We start from the raw sequence: 23,782 nt of genomic DNA, 5'->3' as shown, positions 1-23,782 counted from the left end.
TCATTCTGATAAATAGCTAATCCCCATGGTAACTTTCTTTTGAGGGATTTTATGAAAATTCCCTTCCTCTGAGTACCTAGAACCTTAAACAATTTAAAAGTAATCTGGTGTAATGGGCTTCATTGCATAATTATTAATCATTCTAGAATCATAAGATCTGATCTTCCATGAAGCATTTTCTGATAGATGGTATCACAACTGGTTCTATCAACTTATTATCTATGTAACTTTGTAGAAGCAACTTAACTTTCTATGCCTTGGTTTCCTCATTTTAAAATGAGGATAACATAGAGCCTACATTTAAGACTGGTTGTGAGAATTAAATGAAGTATTTAGTCTGGAACATGACAAAGAGTATATAAATCATTGCTATTATTATTTTTCCCAATTACAACAACCTGTTATAAATCATGTCAGACTATCCAGAGAGTGCATAGAAGGTTCGAAGAATCTGAAGGACATCCCAAGTAGTGACATTCATAAGTAACTTAGCTCTGTTCGGGCATGTGCTAGCAGTGCTGGAGTTGAAATTCAGTTCCATGCCTATTGATTCTGAAGATGTTGATGAAGAGATTCAGTGAAAACTACAGTGGTACAGATATAAGGCTGAGCAAACTCTATAGACTAACTTCTTTCATCTGACCAATCTTGAGAACATGAACCACATGGTATTACTAAAAGTTTCAATATGCTGGTTCCTTGGGGAAAGATTTTTTTCATACTTGTATGGAGTATGGCAGTAACTTCCTTGTTTGTTTAAATAACAAAAAATTTGCCAAACAATCTGTTCAATGCTGAAAATATAGAAATGAATTAGACCTGGTTGCTCATCTCAAAGGGGCACATCATTCAGCGATAGAGAGACAGTGCTAGCCCAGACAGCATACGGTAGGGTTGAAAAATTGAAGGTTGTTTTGTATGGAGTATAGAAAAGGATGATTATGAAACTTGTTCACTGGTGAAGTAAAATGTTCAAGGATTGGGCAAAGTGACTCAAGAGAGAAATTTGAGTTTGAGAAATCCTGGAGAAAGCATAATGATACACTCTGTGAAGAATTGAATGGGGTATCAAGGAAAGGGTGATAGTTGGTGATAGAAATTATAAAGTTATCACTCTAGGAGTAACAGAGCATTTTACAAAATAAGAAATACAAGTGCTTGTAAAAGGAGAAAAACGATAACACTGATCTTTTGAAACAACCACTATTATTGTTGTTGTCGTTGTTGTTGTTGTTGTTGTTAGAGCTAGCAAAGAATAGTAAAAAGAATATTTAAAAATGTAACTGGAAAAGCAGGGACTTATTATGTCTCTAAACTTGCAGCTAAAAATATACTGACGATTGAGTGAATAAAAGATCAGTACAGATACCCATGAGTACCCACATGAAAATGAAGCTTTTACATTTAAGGATGAAGATGTAATTGGAAACATTAATGGGATCTGTGTTAATACTTTTGACAATGGAAAAATGTACACAAACAGTGAGATCTGAGAAAGATGGACAGGAACAGAGAATGGGAAAAAGACGGGATCTGAATAAGAGTGGTAAATGTGTTCACAGGTACTGGGTGGTCCAAGTCTACCTGACACTGACTCTGGGAAGCCTAGATAAATGTTCAGAGCCTGCAAGTTTGTTTTGGACTTTTGTTGCCATGTGCTGAGTGAAGAATGAATAATTTTCCCCTGTCTAAAAAAGTACTATTTTACCAAGTGTCCAGTTTCTGAAGGGATGTATAAGGAACAATAGAGATGAAAGTGCTCATCTCAGCAGACAGCTCAGCCCTGGGAGGTGGGGGTTGGAGGGACATGTCACAGCCACATTCTTGGGGTTAACATCAGAGGCTTTTTAAAATGAACAATCCAAAGGCTGTTGTTATAAGGCTTGCTCTGAAGAATAACATTCAAGGTTTAATTTATTTTAGGGATTAACTCAGATGGCCATTAATCAGGTAGTTTAAAAATGTATTCCATTTGTTTAATCCTCCAATCTTAAATGTTTTTCTCCAAAATATGTTAAATACATCATGTGCAGAACACTTCTTTAAGACCTGCGAACACTGGCTTTATATTTCCATCAAAGAAGCCTCTTTTAATCAAAGCATTTCTAGTTTTTTAAAAAAATTAACCTAGAGATATTTAAGACCTTTTTTATAAAGACCAAAAAATATGAATTCCTTATTAAACATTGGGTACTTTGTTATTTTGGTTTCTTAAGCTAAATGAAGTCTCAGGTGTAAGAAACTCGAGACAGGCATGAGTCCTGAAATGGTGGGCTGCTCTTTGTGAATATGATGAAATGTTAATATTTTTTGCTTTTTTTTCTTTTAGGGATATCAGGGAATTGCAGGATCACCGGGTGTTCCAGGATCCCCAGGGATACAAGTACGTGATCTATTTATACACAGTTTAGAGATCCCATTTCTAGTGAATCAGAAAAACATAATTAACAGAATTTTATTTTGTGGTTAATTTAGGGAGCACGAGGACTACCAGGTTACAAAGGAGAAACAGGCAGAGATGGTGAAAAGGTAAACACACACACAAAAACGTTTAGTCACTCAAAGAAGACAAAAATGTGTCCAGTTTATTTAGTCACTTGAAGAAGAGAAAGTTACCTATGATGACTCCCATTCACCAGTGTTCACCTTGGTAAATTCCAAGATTTATGGGCTCAAAAATTTGTCAGTGGCCATTGACTAATAAAGGTTTTATCACTAGTTTGAAGTAGTTATCATCAATGACCACTGTCAGATGAAACCAGTACTGACATTGTCTTGATGCCATGTTCTCTCCTTGTGGTTAAGGTCTAGGGGGAGCTATCTTCTGAGAGGAGAGAGAATTATATAGATGGAATGTGTCCCCTATTAGCCACAGATAACCCAATACCCACATATCTACCATCTGGCAGGTGGCCTGTTGACCTAGCCTTACTGGACTTCTCACTTAGAACTTCAGTGGGTACAAACAACATTTGAACTACTGACTTTCCTTTTTTACTGCTTTAGGATTTGCCAATCTTTCTATTAAAGTACATGTTCTTTAAACATGCTCAATATATTAATACCTGCCCATCTATTCAGTCAGGGCCCACTGTCCCTGATAGCTGGTCCACATCCAAAATGACCATTTGTATTTGCTCAGCTCTCCGTGTTGATTTGTTAGCTAAATTTGTAAAGCAAATCTTCTAAGTTTTTTGAAGGCATTTTACCATTTGCTTTTGATAAAAACCTGTACCAATTTTCTAACTACAATCCTTACAAAATTATTACCTTTTTAAAATGTGTACAGCATTCATATGTGAGAAACACTGATGTAAACCATATTCATTTTGTGTTTTTATGGTCGTTCATGGTGGCTGCAGAAATTATAGCTGCTGAAGTATGTTTGGATGGCTCTCTGGCAGATCTCATTATGGATCTGCCACTTTCAAGTATTGGATCTTGGGCATGTTACTTAATGTCTTTGAATTTTATTTTCTTTATTGAGACAATAGAGATTTATTTATAGGATTTTGTGAGGATTAAATGAGATAACGCAAGAGAAATATTTAGCATGGTTCCTGGTACAGTGTTTTTCTTAACTAAATGATTGTTCTTTTTTCTTGTTCTCCTTTATTCATCAAGTAGTGTAGTTGCTATTGGGTTGCAGCATAGGGCGGGCTGGAATGTGTCATGAGCAGGGCATGGCAAACAGGAGGGTTAGTGCTTGGAAAAGAAACAGAAATGATAATATAGATTGAGGCAGCTTTATAATGTGGGGAGACTTAAAGGAAGTGGAGCAATAGCAGTAGGTGACATTATTCCCGAAGAAATAGTATAAAATCCTCTCATCTACAGAGTAGTCCTGGGCCTTTACGAATGTTTTTAGTCACTTAGTAATCTTTGCCTATTTTAAATGATGGAGGTGCATCTTAAGAGATGAAAGCGAGCAGGCCAGGCCCACAGGAATGGGAGATGCCTTATATAATTTCACATTCTGGGGATATCCTGAGAAACAACTTAACCTCCTTCCCCTGGGTGAATGGGGAATTCCACTAGGAAGCTGAAGAGGAGACCTATTTTGAGGAGATCTACATTCTAGTCTACAGGATCACCGCTGGTTTTTTTTTGTTTGTTCATTTATTTATTTTTTTTGACATTCTTAAAAAATAACCTGATTTTGGCATTGGGGGATACATAAACATATGCATATATGAGAGATTGCATCTATGAATAGATAAATTAATAAATTTATTTTTCCATTTACTGAGGTTTTAGAGACAAGGTATGAAAGGATATTTTTATACATCTTAAAAGAATTGGAGTGAGTTTCCTTGGGACTAGATATGCCTTTTTTAAAAATAAAGGAATGACATAAATTCTATTAGTCATATCTCAAGCCAACTGCTCTATTGTTTTGGGGTATTATGCTGTCTTTAATGTTGATTATGATTTTTTAAATTACCTATGATTTTTACCTTTATCAAAATAGATAAATAAGATGTATGTTTATGCAAAAATGTCTGTTTTTAGCCCAGTAATGATTTCACTTAAAATTGATTTTTTTAGGAAATTTATTGTTTGGGCATAAATCTGATTTGACACAGTCATTGGGGGCCTAAAATTACCACATGCTATCATCTAAGTTCCACCTAACATTCTCCGTGGCTTCAGAGCTTTTTATCTAGAGTTGAAGTAATTTAATAAGTTAGTTAAAGACTTTTCCTTGGTTGTTCCTCTATAACCTGGTTCTTTGATTTTCAGAAAAGGAAATGTTAAAAAGTATACCCCTGAGATGGCCTTGACTGTGGCAGTGCAGGGTATTTTTTCCAGGCATCACAAAGTGGCATTTAGGAGATTGTTCCACACAATACTGTTCTCTATTAGGATATTTTTCCAGAACAATTTCTATTTTGTGGATCTCCTCCAAAAACTTCCATAGTAGGAATTTCCACTTAAGATAATTAAAATTAGATACACTTCCTTGCTTACTTTAACATTTGTTCACATAGCGGACAAATCAAATGTGCATAGATTTTGCAGGATTTTTTTCTCTGAATTTAAAATCGAAAGGAACGGCTATCTACCAAGAAGTCTTCAGTTGGTAACCAACTTTATAACATGCTTTAAAGCTATTCTTTGGAATCTACAAAATACTTTAAGTACTTCAAAATACTTTTTTAATATTAAGAAAACCTAATGTACTTAAATCACATGGAGAAATATATTTTGTTAAAACATTTGGTTATATTGGTTAACCGATATGCATTTATGGGTTTTGAATAGTGTATGAAACTTTTTCATGACAAATTCAATTCTGGAGGCACAAAGTGTTAAAAATTTGTTTTTTAACCTATCCAGACTTTGTAGAAACTCATGACCTTTTTTCTGGGTTTTAGAAATAAAATGTACTAATTATATCTAAGCTATCATTATAGAACAAATTATACACTTCATTTTATTTCTTTGTTACAGAACTTGACATTTAAATGGTTCCTTCAAGATCTCATTTTCCCATTGTCCTCACCATCCATACCAGAATATTTTGTGAAGAATAACACTTTCCTGCTTAACTAAGTCCTTTACTTTCATTATCTGAGCTTTCAAAGTCCAAAGATTACATGGTGTTAGTTATTTCTATTATAAAGTCAATCGTAATTAAATAATTCAAATAAATATATACACATATACATATTTATGTATATGCACACACACATGTTGAGAGCAGTGACAAAAGACCAAGCTAAAAGAGTTGTTAGGGAATAATAAGTTAAAACTTAGTGCATTAGTGGTTTTACTTCTTCCAGTGTTCCTGAAGCCTCCCCACAACCCCCCAAAAAATAGTTTAAAAAATTAAACCAAAGTCACTAGTGACATAGGAGGAAGAAAGAGTTGCCTTTTTTTCCTGCTTTCTCAAAAAGAGAATAATCTACCTGTGTAGCTTTCTGAAAGCACTGTAGCCCAGACACTGGTGCGTGCGTGTGTGCATGCATGTGTGTGGGGTAGGAATGGGGCGTGAGAGGGCAGAGAGGCCTATGAGAGTGCCAAATCCTAACCACTAGACCACCAAGTAAGGTGAGAGAGGCTTCAAATAGTTACAGGCTGGGCTACTCCCGTAGTGCCCCTCCCCAATCCCATCCCCCAGTCATGCTCCTTAATCTCTTTAAACCTGGTTTTCGAAATCTGGAAAGTGGGTGCCATGGTGTTACTTCATAGCCTTGTTTTGAAGATTAAGCATTATAAATTAGTGATGAAAATGATGATGGTGATGATTTGTTCATTGGGACCACCATTCTGCAGTTTACCTAAGGTAAAAGTTTTGGAAATACCTTTTTTAACATTTCTTTAAATGTTGAAGTGCTCCATGTGATGCAATCACACAGGAATTCCCTAAACTTACGCCCACTACATCTACCCTCTTACCTGTGTATATACCTACATTCTGCCTTCTATACTGTTAATATGGATGAAATATTCACATAATACCCAATCTTCCCCTTGTGCTCAGGATCCCATCCTTCTTCATTACCTTGTATTTTAATTAGCTCTTCTCACCTGTGTCATTAGTTTTTTCTTAGCTAAAATTTCACAAGAGCGCAAAAGATGACCCATCTGAAATCAACCACATAGCTTCTTTGAGCTAACACCACATTTCTTTGTTTCGCATCACAGTATAAGTATGCCTTTACTCACTCTGCAGTTTCTCACTTCCTCTCCTCCTTTAACAGAGTCTATTATTGTAACATTATTAAATATAAACTCACGGGAATATAAATTTGTGTAGCAAATATATAAATATACATATTGTTGGTAAGTATAGTAATGATTAACATATTGATATAATTTTTTTTGTAATTAACATAATAAATAATAAAATATTAAATAAACACATATACACACACTATTTTCTAATAAAATAATTTGCTTCATTTGATCCAGAGAATCTGTGGAATTATCGTAACCTGGGATTTTGAGAAAAGCTTTCTCTCCCTTTTATGGAAGGCTGGTACCACAGTTTTCTTCTTATGTATGTTCTTTTCTCAGAGGCTCTGCTTCCAAAACAGCACTAGCTATGCCCTTTCTAAATATTCTTCGAAGTCAGGTTGTGTTGAGTCTCCCTCCTATATATATGGTGCTTGCTGACCTGTGGGTGCTCAGGTTTTCACTACTTCTCTGGATACTTTTGCAAAGCCTTGATTGTTTCCTGATCTTTTGACCTCTTTTCTTTTAACTATCTATAAAGGATTTAGCATCTCAGTTTATTATGAAGAACCATTCATTCCATATCCTACCTCATGTGTTGGCTGCTATGCCTCTTTCTGTCCTCTTTTTTCTCTATTGGCATCACTGGGAAACTTTTATTAAATTTTTACAGAGTGTGTCATATTTGCTTGGTTCTAAACTCTTTCTCATCTTCACTTAGGATGTACTCTGTTCTATGATTAGTGATAAGCTATGGCAGTGACTCCATAATAGGAATTTAGGAATCAGCTTCTTTTCTAGGCCTGAGTAGTCCAATGACGCACTCTGTACAAAACCGTGTTAAATACAGCCAATACCAATCAATTCATGATACCAACACTCAGTTTTCTCATTTCTTTACCTCTAGCTGTAAGTTCATTTAATGCGTTATTTGCCTTTGCAAGTTTTTACAAGAAAAGTTTTTATCAAATATTCACCACTGTATTACATGTATCATCATTTTTCTAACCTTCAGTAATTATTTTAACTGCTCACTAGCCCCAAAGCCAGTGCCGTATATATTTTTCACTATTGTTTTGGCAGCCCCCTCTTTCTAGTATACCAATTTTTATATTATTTGTTAGGCTAAGGTATACTGCAGTAACAGATGATCCAATGGCTTAGTGGCCAACACAAAAGCATTTATTTGTTTGTCACATTATATGTCCATTGTGGATAAACTTTGGGTTAACTTTACCACTTCTTTGCTACCAATTTCTTTTAAACCCTGACCATAACTTGGCTAAGTATAATGTGTTTAAGTCACACTTTCTTGTGTTCTGTATTTTGTAGATACTGTCTCAATATTCCCCAACCATTTTGCTCGCTAAGTGTCTCTGCTCCCAGCTTCTCTGCAGAGTCCCTTTTAACTGCTGTATGTTAACATGGACCATGCCTTTTTTCGTTAAAAGTCTTGCTTATGCACATGAGGGTAGCTCTGCCCAGATTTTTTATGTTTTTTTTTTTTTTTGTCTGAGTATGGGTGAATGTGCTCCTGGTTTTCTCACTTCGTCTGAGATTTGTTTGTCATCTCCTGTAAATTACAGTTTGAAAGTTATATTGTTAAGGGTGTGGTTCTAGGCAAAGATATCCTAAAGGCCAACTTCTGCTTCTGTAATCTGCTTGCTTGTCTGATGTTAACCAGGGTGTGGTTAATCTGCTTGCTTGTTTGATGTTAACCAGAGTGTGGTTCTAGGCTTTATAAACCACCTCTTTTGGGGCCTCAGGGCTGATTCTCTGACCCTGCGTGGTGGAGAGTCAGTCTCAGGCTGGCTAATAAAGGCTCATAATTCATCTCAATTGGCTCCATGGGTCTTAGATTTGAATGCACCACAACAATGTCTTCTACAACTCTTAGCCAGAGAATGGAAACTGGGGCCTTGTTTAACTTTATAAGCCTGGTTTGCCCCTTTCTTCTGTAGTTTTATCAAGTATTGTTGCCCAGCTAAATTCCATCTTATCAAGAGTGTATCTTCTAGCTGGCTTTCAACTGGTTATCTCATTTCAGTCTTCTAAAGAGTTAGCTCAGATTGTTCTCTTTAATCTCTTTTCTTTCTCTAAGTACTTTGTTACTAGTCTTCTGCTCTAGCAAAAGGGAAAAAAATATATTCAAAAGGAGGCTTTGGTTCTTCTATTAGTAGTCTACATGGTAGGGGAAAGAAAATCATTCAGTTTTTTTTATGTATCTTGGTCTCCCCCTAAATCCTATTTAATTTTTTCTTTTATCCTTTGCTTGGCTAAATTGTCGAGTTTGGGGGATGTAAGTTTGTGAATGAAAAAGGGCCTCTGTAATAAATATGCCTGAAAGTAATCTCACAGGGTGTTCTGATCATAAATTCTTAATTGGCAGGAATGGTGGGTAGTCATGCCTCAGGCATATAACTTTTTTAGTGCAGGGTTTATCTTTGCCTTAAACAAGCCCTATCCATTGTTCTTATACATCTAGATTAACACATCTTTGAAATGTCAGAGTAATCCTCTTTTATAGATTCCTCAGAAGTATAACCATCTTCAAAGTAGCACATAATCTTGTTATTTATCCTGTACTTCTCCCATCTTCCTGTAATATTTGTTGCTATCTGCTCTTAATTCCAAATGTATAAAAGAAACATCAAAACTGTCATCCACTGGTGCATTTGAGATCGCGCTTCCTGGCATATCATCAATTCAGAATGTTTCCTGAGTCAACAAGTTTGAGAATGCATGAGCTCTTAGTGGAGGTGTGTCTGTCTGTCTGTCTGTCTCTCTGTCTCTCTGTCTCTCTCTGTCTCTCTCTGTCCCTCTCTCTCTCTGTCTCTCTCTACACACACACACACACACACACGGACAATGAAAGTAGTAAAAGGTAAGCTGTTACTCTTGAAGGACATCCATTACAAGCTATAAAAATACTACCTATGTTTAGACTAAAAACAAATTGATCTCGAAATGCAGTGGTGAATGAGAAAGGTGTTTATTTTTCTCATGTAATCTAAGAACTCATTCATGGACTCAGAGTATTCTTCTCTACATAGCGAAGGCTGTATCACTCACTAGTCACTGTCTTATCTGCATTCCATTAAGATGGGAAGAATGAAAGAGAAGTCATAACAATAACTTTTAATCAGTGATGTAGAAGTTGTACACCTTAGTCTTATATACAATTTGCTAGTAAGAACTTAATCACATAGCCATGCCTAACTGCAAAGGAAACTGGGAAATAGTCTTTAGTTGGGCAGCTATGTGTCCAGATAAAAATCTTTTTTTTTTTTTTGTGGCGGTGGTAAAAGGCAAATAATTTTGGGTATAATACAGATAGATGTAAAATATGGTTCACTTTTTGTTTCTATGAAATTGTTGTGAGTTTTCTTCATCTCCCCTCTTTTGGAGATAACTTAAAACCTTTCATTTTCATAGACATATCTGAGTAGATAACTACTATGAACAATTAGTAAGATCAGCAATTAAAAAAAAATTCCACAGAGTCCTAACGTGTTTTGAAACTTTCAGTTCAGGGTCTTTTTTGAACTAGTTGTGTGGTGGCTGAAAAATTGACTCCTACTTGAAATTACTGTTTGACTATCGCTATGGACACGTAGGCCTTTGAGTATAGGAACATAACATTCTAAACAAAGTTTCTGCTTCTGTAACCCGGCTTACCACCTGACCTCTGAGTTGACAGGTAGTGAATAGAAGATAGCCCTTTGTGTTCAGACAGAATGAAGAATGGAGTTTTGGGCTTAAAAACCCTGCACCTCTACATTTCGAGGCTGCTTAATTTGGGGTCTGCATACCCCTGGAAGATCGAGCTGGCTGAACAAAGAGTGTGTTTCCTGTAACTCACTGAGTCCTGGTGGTCCATGTGTCTTTCAGGGGCTGGCAGCTATAACAGTTGGGACCTCAGAAGATGATTCCACAGTGTTAGAACTAAATCATTTCAATTAACTCATATGTCTTGAGTTAAATATTTTTGGAATAGGTGGTTGCTCTCTAAGGGTGTGGTCAGGATTGTTGATGAGATTCCCCTGGGTTCCCAGGTACTTAGCTTCTCTGAACATAAACCCTGATAAATGAGGATTAATTTTTCATATAAATGTGGTTTTAATGTAAATGTGCATTCAACTGTTTGCAGATTTCTTTTCAATGGATTTTGGCAAGGGTAAGGTTGAAGGCTATATGATGATTATTTCTTAAGGTGAAATGTTTTCTTTAATTAATTTCAGTTTTATTTTCAGGGTGACCGTGGACTTCCAGGTTTTCCTGGGCTTCATGGAATGCCAGGATCAAAGGTTGAAGAAATTTTGTCTTTCAAAATTCTGCAATGCCATATTTTACTTCAAATCAAAAGTGTTCTATGTGACAAATATGTTATAAACATGTTATAAATAAATGCTCACATATAAATTAAATTGTATTAAAGTAAATGATTAAGTTAAGATTAATATCATAATTCACATAAAGCTTTTCCAAATTCCCTTTAAAATTTCCAGTTGTAAATCTTAAAATATTTAAAAATTTACTATTTACTATTTGTAAATTTTCTTATCATGCGCCCTATATTATAGACTCTGTTATAATATCAACTGTCCTTATTTTTCCATGTTTTTATTTATAAAGCCTGGAAAATAGGACTTTTGTATATAAAATTTATTTTGTTTCTGTTTTATTTTGATGTTGGAATTCTAAACTGTTGTTTATAATTGGTATTGTTTTTTTTTTAATATAGGGGAAATATTCATAGCTCTCTAAATTCAATATTTATGTTTTTTAGGGTGAAATGGGCCCCAGAGGAGATAAAGGATTACCTGGATTTTATGGCAAAAAGGGAAGTATGGATCACAAAACTAAGTGTCTATATTGGTCTTTCAATATAATGGGAATAGATCATTTGAATTTCAGTCCTATGCCCCATTATAGCAATTCGTTTTATTCATCCTTCTCAGGGATTTATTCAGAACAATGAAAGAATGGAAAAATAGCTGGTGACTGTTCTGCCTGGTGGTCTATAAGAATACATTATGTTACTGATCATTCCGAACTTTTAACAGCATATCCGTTGAGAATTGATGCTATGGCCCTTTCTATTTCTTCACATTGAAGGAAGATTATATTATTCTCTGTGTATTTAAAATGTGCTTTGCCTTTTAATTTTTCCAGGATGTGGTTTCTGTGTTTAGATGCTTATAATAATTCCACATTCAGTAATATTTTCAATGTTTTAGGTTTTGTCCACTGCCCTGCTAAAATAATGCTCTGCCAGTAGTTGCAGGGCTAGTAAAAGCTATAGTTCCATGAATTCTGTTCCTACATAATAAAGTTAACTTTCCTTTAAGTATGAGTTGGAATTTTAAAACATTGTAGAGGTTGTTTTTTTAACTGTTCTTTTTTAATACAGGGCGCGAAAGGTGAAAAGGGGAATGATGGTTTTCCTGGCCTTCCTGGACGTGCTGTGAGTTTGATTAAAAAATAGTTCTTGCATGTTTTACTTTAAATAAAAATATCTTATAGCATTTTTCTTTAAAAAGAAAAATTAATGCAAAAATATATTAAAATACAGGTATTTATTTTTTAGGGAGAACCAGGAAGACATGGAAAGGATGGATTAATGGGTAGTCCTGGTTACAAGGTATTTACAAAAAGAACAGAAACAATTTCTGTAATTTATGAGTGAACATTAGAAAAAGTACCAATATTTAACTTCTTTACATATGACATTGATATAAAATTAATGAGCTAAAAGTTGTTTTACTGCAATTTAAAAATGATACTAGAAAAGAAAATAAATAAATAAAAATGATACTAAATTTCTTTTGAGCCTTTGTGAATTTGTATGTGTTAGAAATAAAATCCCAGGATATTATAAGGTTGAACTTCATTGAAAATCCATTCGGATCAGTTTATTTGGTGGGTTAGAGGCACACATTTTTAGCTTCATCTCCTAAGGGGAATTGTGTAGGGAAATTGCACCCTTAACTGTGGCAACTTGGTTTATCAGTTAAGTGTCATAAGTATAGGAGAATTAGACCAAGAATAACTGCAAAGTGGCAATCATTCACCACCTCCAAAAAATACTCCAAAGCACATGCTCTTATTATGGTGTGTTAGCACCATCATATTTTTACGTAACTTTTTTGGGGGGTCAATTATCAAATAAAAATTGGCTCTCTGTGGTGTGACTCATTAAATGGACATTAGACACATATCTGTATATTCGAGTCAGTGCATCTGGAATGTGTAAATAGTCCACATCATTGTCCTATTTTAAGCTATTTTGGATACCTAGGGAGAGGATTTGTGTAACGCATCAGCCAATGAGGCTGCTTGGTCAAGCATTAGGTTTAGGGATATCACCATGATTCCTAATGGTCAGTACTTTGAAGCCCAAACTTTCTCAGAAATTCAGTTTAAATTTTTCTTGGTCTGTAGTTGTCTCTTCCTTTGGGAAAATTGTCCATTTCTCCTTGATTCCTCAAAAATTATAGACAGTGCTTCCTGAATGTAAAATAGTAGAGCCCATTTTCAAGAGTTTAGGAATATGTTCTTAATTATGTCACTGGTTATGCATTCTATTTCTCATTTGTTTATTAAATACTTATTAAGTGCTAAACATACAGAGGAGAACAAAACCATAGACATACAGAAGAGAACAAAATCACGACCCCCTACTCTAACAGTTTATAATCTAGTCTCTGTAACAGAGAAAACAATCTAATTTTAAGACATCTTCATTACCTATAAAAGAAACCCTATAACCACTAGCAGTCACTCCCTATTTCCACCCAAGCCATTATTCTCTCACTTCTAACCCTATGCAGACTCTAAGATACCTTCTGTATCTATGCATTTGCCTATTCTGGACATTACTATAAATGGAATCATACAATACGTGGTCTTTTGTGCCTAATCTCTTTCACTTACCATAATGTTTTCCAGGTTGATTTACCTTTTGGCTTGTCTCAGTACTTTATTTTTATTGCTGATAATGTTTCATTGTAAGAATCTGTCATATTTTATTTATTCATTCATCAATTGATGAACATTGGGCTATTCGGCTTTTATACATAGTGCTTTTATGAATATTTGTGTGCAAGTTTTTGTGAGGATGTGTGTTTTCATTTCTGTTGGGTTAACTCCTAGTAGTGGAATTGCTAGAGCACATACTATGTTTAACATTTTGAGGTCACTTTACTCTTGATATTTGCTTTCCTGATAGGTTCATGCCACTCTTCATATTTAACCTTGGTGTATCTTCAATCTTCTAACTAGTATAGATCTCCTAAAAACAATAAAGCTGATTTTTTTCTTATCTGTGTGTAATTTTTACTGGAATTATTTTTGATTTTTTTTTAAAAAGGGTGTTTACTTAATGTTTATTTTTTAGAGTAGTATCCAAATTATCTCCCTCCACCCCACCTCGCTGCAGCTTCCCCCGTTATCAACTTCTCACCTTCTCACACCAGGGTGTAATATTTATTACTCTGATATATTATTATCGCTCAAAATCCATATTTCCATTAAGGGTTCACTTTGGGTGTTCTATAATATCATATATAATAGATTCACTGTCATGAAAATCTTTTGTGCTCTGATTATTCATCCTTCCCTCCCTTCAACTCTTGGCAATCCCTGATCTATTTACTATCTCTATACCTTTTCCAGAATGTCATATAGTTGGAATTATATAGTGTGTAGCCTTTTTAGATTGGCTTCTTTCACTTAGTAATATGCATTTAAGCTTCTTCCATGTCTTCTCATAGCTTGATAGCTCATTTCATTTATCACTGAGTAATAAAATTTTGTCTGACTATTCTACAGTTTATATTTCTTTTTTGAAATCTTTGAATAGTAGTATCTAATTTTTCTCTGACCTTTTAAAAACCTATTTCCTCCATCATTCCCCCTCACCATTATTATTATTATTATTATTATTTTGGAAAATTTCCTACAGAAAATTGAACTACACAAATATATGAATATTTCTATAATATATTTTTTACCACTGAGATGTAAATTATAGTTACTGTGCATTTCTCTCCTAAATACTTAAGCCTGTATCTCTCAAGAATTCTTTAATTTTCATTCTGACACCCAAATGATTTAACATCAATACAATAATATTTTCTGACGTTGAGCCTATATTTGAATTTTTCTAGTTATCCCCCAACCGTCCTAAATAACTATTTTCTTTTTACCTGGATACAATCAAGATCCATAAATATCTATTAGGGTCTTTTAGAGAAATGAACCAATGGGGTCTGCGTGTGTGTGTCCATCTATGGAGGGAGAGAGGGGAGAGGGAAACAGAGAGACAGACCTTGAGGTCGATTGATTCATTTTAAGAAAGTGGCTCACACAAGTTGTGGGGGCCGGCAGGTCTAAAATACGCAGGGAAGACTGGCAGACTGGAACCCAGGGAAGAATTAGTTACAACTCAAGTTTAAAGGCAGGCTAGAGACAGAATTCTTTCATCCTCGGGGGGCTTCAGTCATTTTCTCCTAAGGCCTTCATGGAGTTGGAGAAGCCCCATCCACATTAGGATGATAATCTATTTTACTCAAAGTCTACTGTTTTAAATGTTAATTATATCTTAAAAAACACTGTCAAAGCACTATCTAGACTGGGATTTGACCAAATATCTGTGACTAAATGTCTCCTTTTTTCTCCCTTCTGGTCTTTCATGACATGATATAATATTTTCCTGTAGGTCACATAATTTCGATTATTAATTAATATTATTGTATCAGTATTAAAAAAATTTTCTGATTGTTTCTTTATGCTTGCATTCAGGATAAACATTTTGGCAAGAATACAATATACCCGATGTTTTATGCTTTCTATTACATACCACAAGGCACATAATATCTGTCCTATTATTGGTAATACTAAATTTGATCATAGTTATATATGTTTTTGTGTGTGTTTATTTTTTTGTGGTATGTCTCTCATTTAGGTCCTCTTTAAATGTTTATCAAAAAAGTTTACTAATTTTCTTCATAAAAGTGCAGTATATCTTTTGTTAGTTTTTTTCCCCAAGCATTTAATAGTTTCATTTTTACAGCTTTATTGAAGTACAATTTATATATAATAACACTTACACATTTTGTGCAACTACTACCAAATTCAAGTTTTACAATTTTTGTAACCCCAAAGAGTTCTCTTGTTCTCTTTAGCGGTTAATTCTTAATCCTACCCTTTGACACTAGGCAACTACTGCTTTACTTTCTGTCACTATTTATATCTCTCTTTTAATTTTAATTAAATGTAATAATGCAGTATTTAGCCATATGGATATATGACAGCTGTCATTTTCATTCATCAGTTGAACATTTGACTTGTTTCTTATATTTGACATTCATGAAGAATGTCGATATGAATATTCTTATAGCTATCTTAGTTGGATATGTTGTAATTTCTCTTGAGTTGATACCTAGTAGAATTGCTGAGTTGTATGATGGATGTACATTTTACTTCTTAAGAAACTCTCAAACTGTTTTCCTAAGTGGTTGCATACTTTTCTCTTTCCAATTCTAGTTTTACCAAATTCTGCCAACATTTAGTATTATAACCCTTTTAATGTTTTAGCTACTTTAGTTGGTATCAAATGATATCTCATTGTGGTTTTATTTTGCATTTTCCTGATGACCGATAGTGTTGGCATCTTTTTATGAGCTTGTTGGCCATTGCTATATCTTCTTTTGTGAAATGTCTATTCAAACATTTGATGACTTAAATTTGGGGATGGGGAGGGTTGTTCATCTTATTAATGCGTTGTAAGAGTTCTTTATATATTTTGGATATAAGTTCTTTATCAGATATATGTTTGCAAATTAATTCTCCCGATCTTTGGATTGCCTTTTCATTTTCTAGATGTTACCTTTTGGTGGGAAAAAGTTTTTTATCTGCATGAATTTCAATATCTTAGATTTTTAAAATTATTTATGCCTTTTGAGTACTATTTAAGAATCTTTACCTAACTTAAGATCACAAAATTTTTTCCTATCTTCTTTCTAAAAGAAAAAAATGTTTCTAGACACATATCTAGAACATCATATTTTCTGAATATTTTATAAATTATTATTATCTTAGGTTTAGGTCCATGATCCCCTTAGAATTAATTTCTATGTATGTATGATGTGAGGTAAAAGTAAAGGTTAATTTTTTTTCCATTTGAAGATCCAATTATTCCTGCACCATTTATTGAAAAGACTGTCATTTTCCATTGAATTACTTGAGCATTTTTTCCAAATATCAATTCATCAATGTCGGTGTGGAACTACTTTTGGACTCTTCAGTCTGTTTTAATAATCTATACCTCAATCTTCTTCAATAACACACTGTCTCAATTACCATAGCTAAAAATTAGTCTTGAAATTAGGTAGTATAAGTACTCTGTTTTAGATTTTAGATTTGTGTAAATACGTATAAGCTATAGTATCAGCTTGAAGGTTTTTACAAAAAAAAATCTTCTGAGGTTTGTTAAACTTTTTAGTTTGGAATAATTTTAGATTTACAGAAAAGTTGCAGATATAGTACAGAGAGTTTCCTTGAATGGTTTACCCAGCACTTCCTGATGCTAACATCTTATATTACTATGGCACGTTTGTCAAGACTAGAAATCAGTATTGGCAAATATCTGTAAATCGAACTCAATATTTTATAAGAATTTCATTAGTTTTTCACCACTGTTCTTTGTTCCAGGTTTCAATTCAGGGTACGCCACATTGGATTTATTTGTCATGCCTTCTTAGTTTCCTCTGATCTGTGATAATGTATCAGTCTTTTCTTTTTTTTCATGACTTTGATAACTTTGAAGGGCTCTGATTGGGTATTTTGTAGACTGTCAAAACAATTTGAGTTTGTCTGATGTTTTTCTCATGATTAGATTAGGATTATGGTTTTTTGGGAGGAAGGATAACATTGAGGTGAGTGCCCTTCTTATCATATCAGAGAATATAAGCTTTCTATATGAGTAATCATTGGTTTTATTAACTTTGATCACTTGATATGGTAGTATCTGTAAGGTTTTGTACCAAAAAGTCACTTTTTTCTTTCCATATTCTCTTTGAAAGTGAGTCACCAAGTCCAGCCCCTACTAAAGAAGGGGGTGGGAGTGAAATTAAGCTCCAACTCTTTGAGAGTAGAGTATCTATATATCTTTACATTTATTTGGGGGGAGTTGCTGTGGTAATGATATTGAGGCTGCTACCTTAGAACATGGTATACTGTTCCATTTGTGTAAGTTTTCTTTAATTTATCTTAGCAATGTTTTATAGTTTTCAGTGTGCAGATGTTATATGTCTTTTGTTAATCATACCCAACTATTTTATTTTTTCATACTTTTGAATAGATTTTTAATAAATTTATTTTTTTTGCTAGTTTATGAAAATATACTACAATTAATTTTGGTACATAGATTATATATTATATATCCTGAAGTATTGCTGGGCTTAATTGGTTCTCGTAACTTTGCAAATACCTTAGGATTTTCTTCATAGGTGATCATATTGCTTGCAAATAAAGACAATTTTCTACACTAATTTGTGTGACTTTTATTTACTTTAATAGTTTTATTTCACTGATAAGGCCCTCTCACATAATATTGAATAAAACTGGTGACAGCAAACATTCTTGCCTTGTTTCTGAGCTTGTATAAGGCCTTCAGTTTTTCACTAGTTAAGAGTAGTTATTGGCTTCATCGGGTTGAGGAAATTTTTTGTTGTTGTTGTTCCTAGTTTTTTCAGAGGTTTTTCTTTTTAATTATAATTAGATGTTGAATTTAGTCAGATTTTTTTTTCCTGCATTTATTGAGTTATATGGTTATCCTCCCTTATTTAAAATGATTTACAACATTGATTTTTTGTGTTATTGGGATAAACCCCAATTGGTTATATTATGTTCTTATATATTTCTGGATTTAACTTGAAAATATTTTAAGGACTTTTATATAAACTGTGGTTATGAGGGATATTGGTTCCTGTGATATTTTTGAATAGCGTTGGTATTCAGGTAATGCTAGGTTCTGAAAGCATTTTATAGGGTTGGTATCATTTCTTCCTTGTTAGTTTGGTAGAATTCACTAGTGAAGCCATGTGAACCTGGTCTTTGTAGATGTGAGGAAGAGTTTAGTTACTAATTAAATTCCTTTGCTAAATATAGGACTATTTAGCTTTTTTCTTTCTTCTTGACTATGTTTTGGTAATTTATGATTCAGGGAATTAGTCCATTGCATTTAACTTTCAAATTTATTGGCATATTTTGTTTATAATGTTACATTATTCTTGTTTTTAATGTAGAATTCATAATGACATTTCATATTTTATTTCTGAAATTACATTTTTTAATAATGTTTTTTTATTGATTTTTTGCAATTGAAATCAATTACCTGAGTGTTTTTCCTTCTGCCATTTGTTCCTGAAGCTTTTTATATTGAGTAATTCTTATATAATTTTCTCTTCTTATGTGAAAATTGTTCTTCAGCATTCTATCCTCAAAGGGTGGATAATAGTAAACTTCATTTTCTTAGGAAATTAGCCATTTCAGATAGATTTTTCAAGTGATTTATATAATGTGCAAATTGCTGTCATAATTTTTAAGAAGGTATCTATGTTCAATGATTGTTTTCCCTTTGTCATTATTTACTCTGAATGTGGTTTTATTTTTACTTTTTTTCTTGATCGTATGAACTTCTATATTCTCTGTTATGCTGCCTATTATTCAAAGATCCTTTTTTTTTTCTTTTATACTACTTCTTTCTTTTTTCCCCTACATTTTTTTTTCTGGCTTTTACAGTTGAGATTTGACTTTATTTCTTTTTTTCTTTTTTTTTTCTTTTGTTACTATGTTTTTGCTCTAGGTAAATTATAAATGTTTTTCTGATTATTGTTTCAGTTACATTTCCTTTATTTTAATGTACAATTACTTCATTAAAGTTATTTCTGGAAATTCTGCACTTTTGATTTTATTTTCCTTTTTTAAGGGTTGTTTAAAAGTTTAACAACTTTTTTTTTAGGTTGAAAGATCTTTAATTTTGATTCTATTTTTAAATTTTTGTTTTATTGCACTGTATCAGAGAATGTTATTTGTATAATTTCTATATGGGATTTATTGAATTTTTTTCTTTGACTTATTATATGTTCAATTTTCAGGAATGTTCCCTGTGCATATGAGAAGGTAAATCTCTATTTTGAGAATGTGAAACTCAATATACATTTGTAAGATTTATTTTCTCAAATATCTTTTTTAGATCTTCTATATACTTAATTTTGGTTTCTTTGACCTATCTTGGACAGAGTGGTGTGTTACTATTAGTGACGTATTAGTGCATTTCATCTGTTTCTTCTCCTACCTTCTGTTTCATGAAGGTGGTTTTTATGTTATTTGTTGTATAAATATTTATAACTGTTACATCTTCATTTTTAATTGTGGCTTTAGCATTACAAAATGCCATTTTTTGTCTTCCTTTGATAATTGTTAGCTTGAATTCTACATTGTCTTATATCAGGATTACATTCCTTTCTGATTATTTGCTTGCTAAACCTTTGCCTATTCTTCTATTGATTAGCTTTAGCTTTTGAATCACTTTGTTTAACTGTTTCTCCTATATCAGGCATTGAGTTGGCTTTGCTTTTTAAAGCAATTTGAATTTTTTTTCTTTTAAGGGATTGAGTATTTTTATACATGAACTGATAAGTTTGAACTTTGTCATGATACTTACGTTATAGTTTTATTATATTTACTATACGCGTTATACTATATTTGCTATGCTTCTTTCTCCATCTGGTCTGTTATTTTCTGTTTTACTTTTGTTTTATTTGGAATTTAGGAAGACGTATATTTCTTACTATTTGTCTTTTTTCCAGTTCGACTGAGATAAGTGACATAAACATGTGTAAGCTTAAGGTATATAGCATAATGATTTGACTTACATATACTGTAAAATGATTATCATAGTAAGTTTAGTTAACATCCATCATTTCACAGATACAAGATAAAAAAAAATTATTGTCTTGTGATAAAAACTCTTAGGATTGATTGTCTTAAGTTTCAAATATACCATATAGCAGTTAACGACTGAAGGTCTTTACACTAATACCTTTAATAGTCTATAAATAAATATTTCAGAATTCACTTAGTCCTCCTTTGCCTCCTTAGGCATATAATCTTCTTTTTTTTTTTTTTTTATTAACTTTAAATGGTACCCTATTATCTGTGTCAAAATTAATGAATTAATTCTATTTTTCTTTTTATTTTCCTTTTTATTTAATCTTATTACTTCTCTTTTAGATTATACAATATTTATAAACAATTTTTTTTTACTCTGCACCTTTACTTCAGATCTGCAACTAAATATATTCAAGTGTTCATCATCAGCCCTCTGACCAATATTCCATTGTCATAATTATGGTTAATGAAGCTTCTACCCTAGTATATTCCTTAGGTAGGGCTTATGAATAGAGTATTCCCTGAATTTTTATATTTTAACATATTTTTCTATCTTCTTGTTGCTTGAATGGCAACTTGACTATAAAACCCTTACCTCACTGTTTTCACTCTTTTTCTCTGAATTTCTTTGATATGTTGCTCCATTGCCATCATGTATATCATCAACCTAATTGTCTTTCCTTTGTGAGTGACTTTGTCTTTTCCTGTGGAAGCCCAGAGGTTTGATTGTTTGTTTGTTTGTTTTGTTTAACTTTATGTTTAAAGTTTAATAGCATAATTTATGTCTCAGAATTAAGAATATTAGTTACCTCCAAATCCTTTCAGTAAATAGATTCAGAGCTTCTTTTAATTCTGGAATGTTTTCTTGCATTTTAGTTTTAAATAAAATTTGGTTTACATTGTTTTGGTTTATATCTAAGGACTCCAGTTAAGGATATGTTCAGACTTTTTTGACTATCTTCTACCTCTGTCATTTTCTGATTTTTTTTTTTATCTCTTCTACAATTTTTGTTGGCTTTATTTAGTTTCTTCCTCGACGTCTTTTTAAATTTTAAATCTATTCCCTTGTTTCTAGTAATGTAATTATAATTGAACATGATTCTGTCTTTTCAATTTATTTCTTGAATTAATTTAATTCTTATATATTTCTTTTTTACATCTGAAAATACTTGTAAAATGTTAATCCAGGTGACATGATTTTGTTGCAGTTCTCTTATGCTTTGTGTTTATTTTTGTGTGAGAGAAATTTGCTGAAATGTTTTGATTCTCATTTTCTATTTTTTCTTTTAATTATGTTTGGATAGTGTCTGCCAATTCTTTTTCAGTTTGAAATGTCTTACATATATTTTTAGACTTGCAATAATAGGCAGGAGTGACTTACTAGGCTTCTTAGAGTGTCTCCTCATTTAATTATAGTGAAGGCAGAAGTTTCTTTAATCAATGGAATTAGTTTTGGGGAAAGGTTTAATATGTCTTCTGTGAAGAGGTCGAGAAATGAGAAGTATAATATGTTCATTTAAGATTCTCATGGCACATATAAGAGTAGATGTCCAACAAGTAGTTAGATCTATATAAGGAGCTCCAGCTCATTTGGAAAGGGGAATGAAAAGACTTGGTAATGATTTTTTCAGATTGTATGAGGAACAGCTATTTCACTGTAAATAAAAAGGAGGAATGAATATATATAAATGCAGGTAAGTTTTAGTTTGGTGATAGGGTGTTTGGCTTTTGTTTTCTCTAAGGATGTGAGAATTGTCACCTGTTGAGAGAGGAGACAAAAAGCAATTATTTTTTGACTGGATAAATTTTATATAGCTGTGGGGAAAATATGGCAAAGAGGAGATTAAGGATATATAGAAGCTGCACTGAAGTCTAGTTAAACTGGAAATTATAATTTGTGTGACTACCATACTTTTTTTTCCCTCCCATAGCTATACTTAGAAGCCCAAGTCTGAAGAGGCTTTCAGTTTGATTTATTAATATTAGGATTTGCATAAGCAAGTGAAGCAGATAAATAGTGAGGTAATGGAATAAGAATTTTAGTTAGAGAACAATTGAAATACTGAAACATAGTGTTTAAACTGGATATGAAAAGAAGGGAACACAGAAGAGGACAGATGATGACAAAAAAAACAGAATTTATTGGATATTTACTGCACACATGGGTCTTTCTCCAGCACTTCATATGCATTTTTCCATTGCGACTATAAATCATTATGAGTTATAAGTGAAAAAAAATTTTCTTTTACAGATGAGGAAACTAAGGAATGAAGAGACAAAATAATTTGTCCAAGATTATATAGCCATAATTAAATAACCAATGAAAATTTCTCTCACTAAATTGTTGAAAAACCATGTTATACCCAAATAATCTTTTCCAAATATAGAAAATGATGATTAAACTTTTGACTCTACTGTTTTATGACATTTTCACTAGATTAACATATTCACCTTATTTTTTTAAAAAAAACTCATTTTGTCTAAATTATATTGCCAAACCACAGCAGTGCAAATATAAAAAATAATATTTAAATGCTAAAACAAATCATAAAGGTAAACGATTGTTAAAATTGCAACTTTTTTTGGTGGCAGTGGAGTAACTACCTTTTATGGATGTTCTCTTTTGTGCTTAGAGCAATGCAAGGCACTTTCACAAAAGCTCTTATTTTTTTTATTTAAAAAAGACTTGTGACATTGGACATTAAGAACAGATTAAGAGAGGTCAAAGAATTTACTCAAGTAAAAGTGCAGTCACTTACATGGCAGAGCTGGAATTCCAAGCCTAGTTTGTGTGATCCTGTCTATATACACGATGCCTTCCAAACTTTATGTCTGTTTATTTGGTCAGCCAGGGGAAGCTTCCCAGCCTTACATCTTCAGTATAACCCCTGGCATGCTAGAGATTTGTTTACATACTAAATAAACCATTCAGTAAGATTAAAGTAAAAATAAAATGTTTGGTAACAAAGTAAGTTTCTTCCTCAAAATTAAATTATATTGAAATGGTCACACATCTCCCACCTGATTTTGAGGGTTGCTATGGCTGCAAACTATTTTCCATCCTTTTATTTTTTTGTGGGTAAGTACCAAAGACCACAGCATGAAAGGAGATGCACATGCAATGCAACTTTCATATGTCTGT

The 23,782-nt window shown here is 32.9% G+C and overlaps 1 protein-coding gene across 6 annotated transcripts in view; it reads left to right on the top strand.

Annotated features, from left to right (window-relative positions):
• COL21A1 (collagen type XXI alpha 1 chain) overlaps nt 1-23,782 on the top strand; it is a 343,061-nt gene that overhangs the window by 275,532 nt on the left and 43,747 nt on the right. For all 6 annotated transcript variants that reach the window (XM_036230926.1, XM_036230969.1, XM_016145688.2 and 3 more), the window contains 6 exons: nt 2,330-2,383; nt 2,476-2,529; nt 10,935-10,988; nt 11,471-11,524; nt 12,095-12,148; nt 12,272-12,325. In XM_036230926.1, the coding sequence (XP_036086819.1) occupies nt 2,330-2,383; nt 2,476-2,529; nt 10,935-10,988; nt 11,471-11,524; nt 12,095-12,148; nt 12,272-12,325 (324 nt within the window). The remainder of the gene's footprint in view (nt 1-2,329; nt 2,384-2,475; nt 2,530-10,934; nt 10,989-11,470; nt 11,525-12,094; nt 12,149-12,271; nt 12,326-23,782) is intronic.

This window comes from Rousettus aegyptiacus, unplaced genomic scaffold, assembly GCF_014176215.1.
Source record: "Rousettus aegyptiacus isolate mRouAeg1 unplaced genomic scaffold, mRouAeg1.p scaffold_m13_p_1, whole genome shotgun sequence".
NCBI lineage: Eukaryota > Metazoa > Chordata > Mammalia > Chiroptera > Pteropodidae > Rousettus > Rousettus aegyptiacus.
Note: the sequence above shows the minus strand (reverse complement) of the source record. Positions and strands in the feature narration are given on the sequence as shown.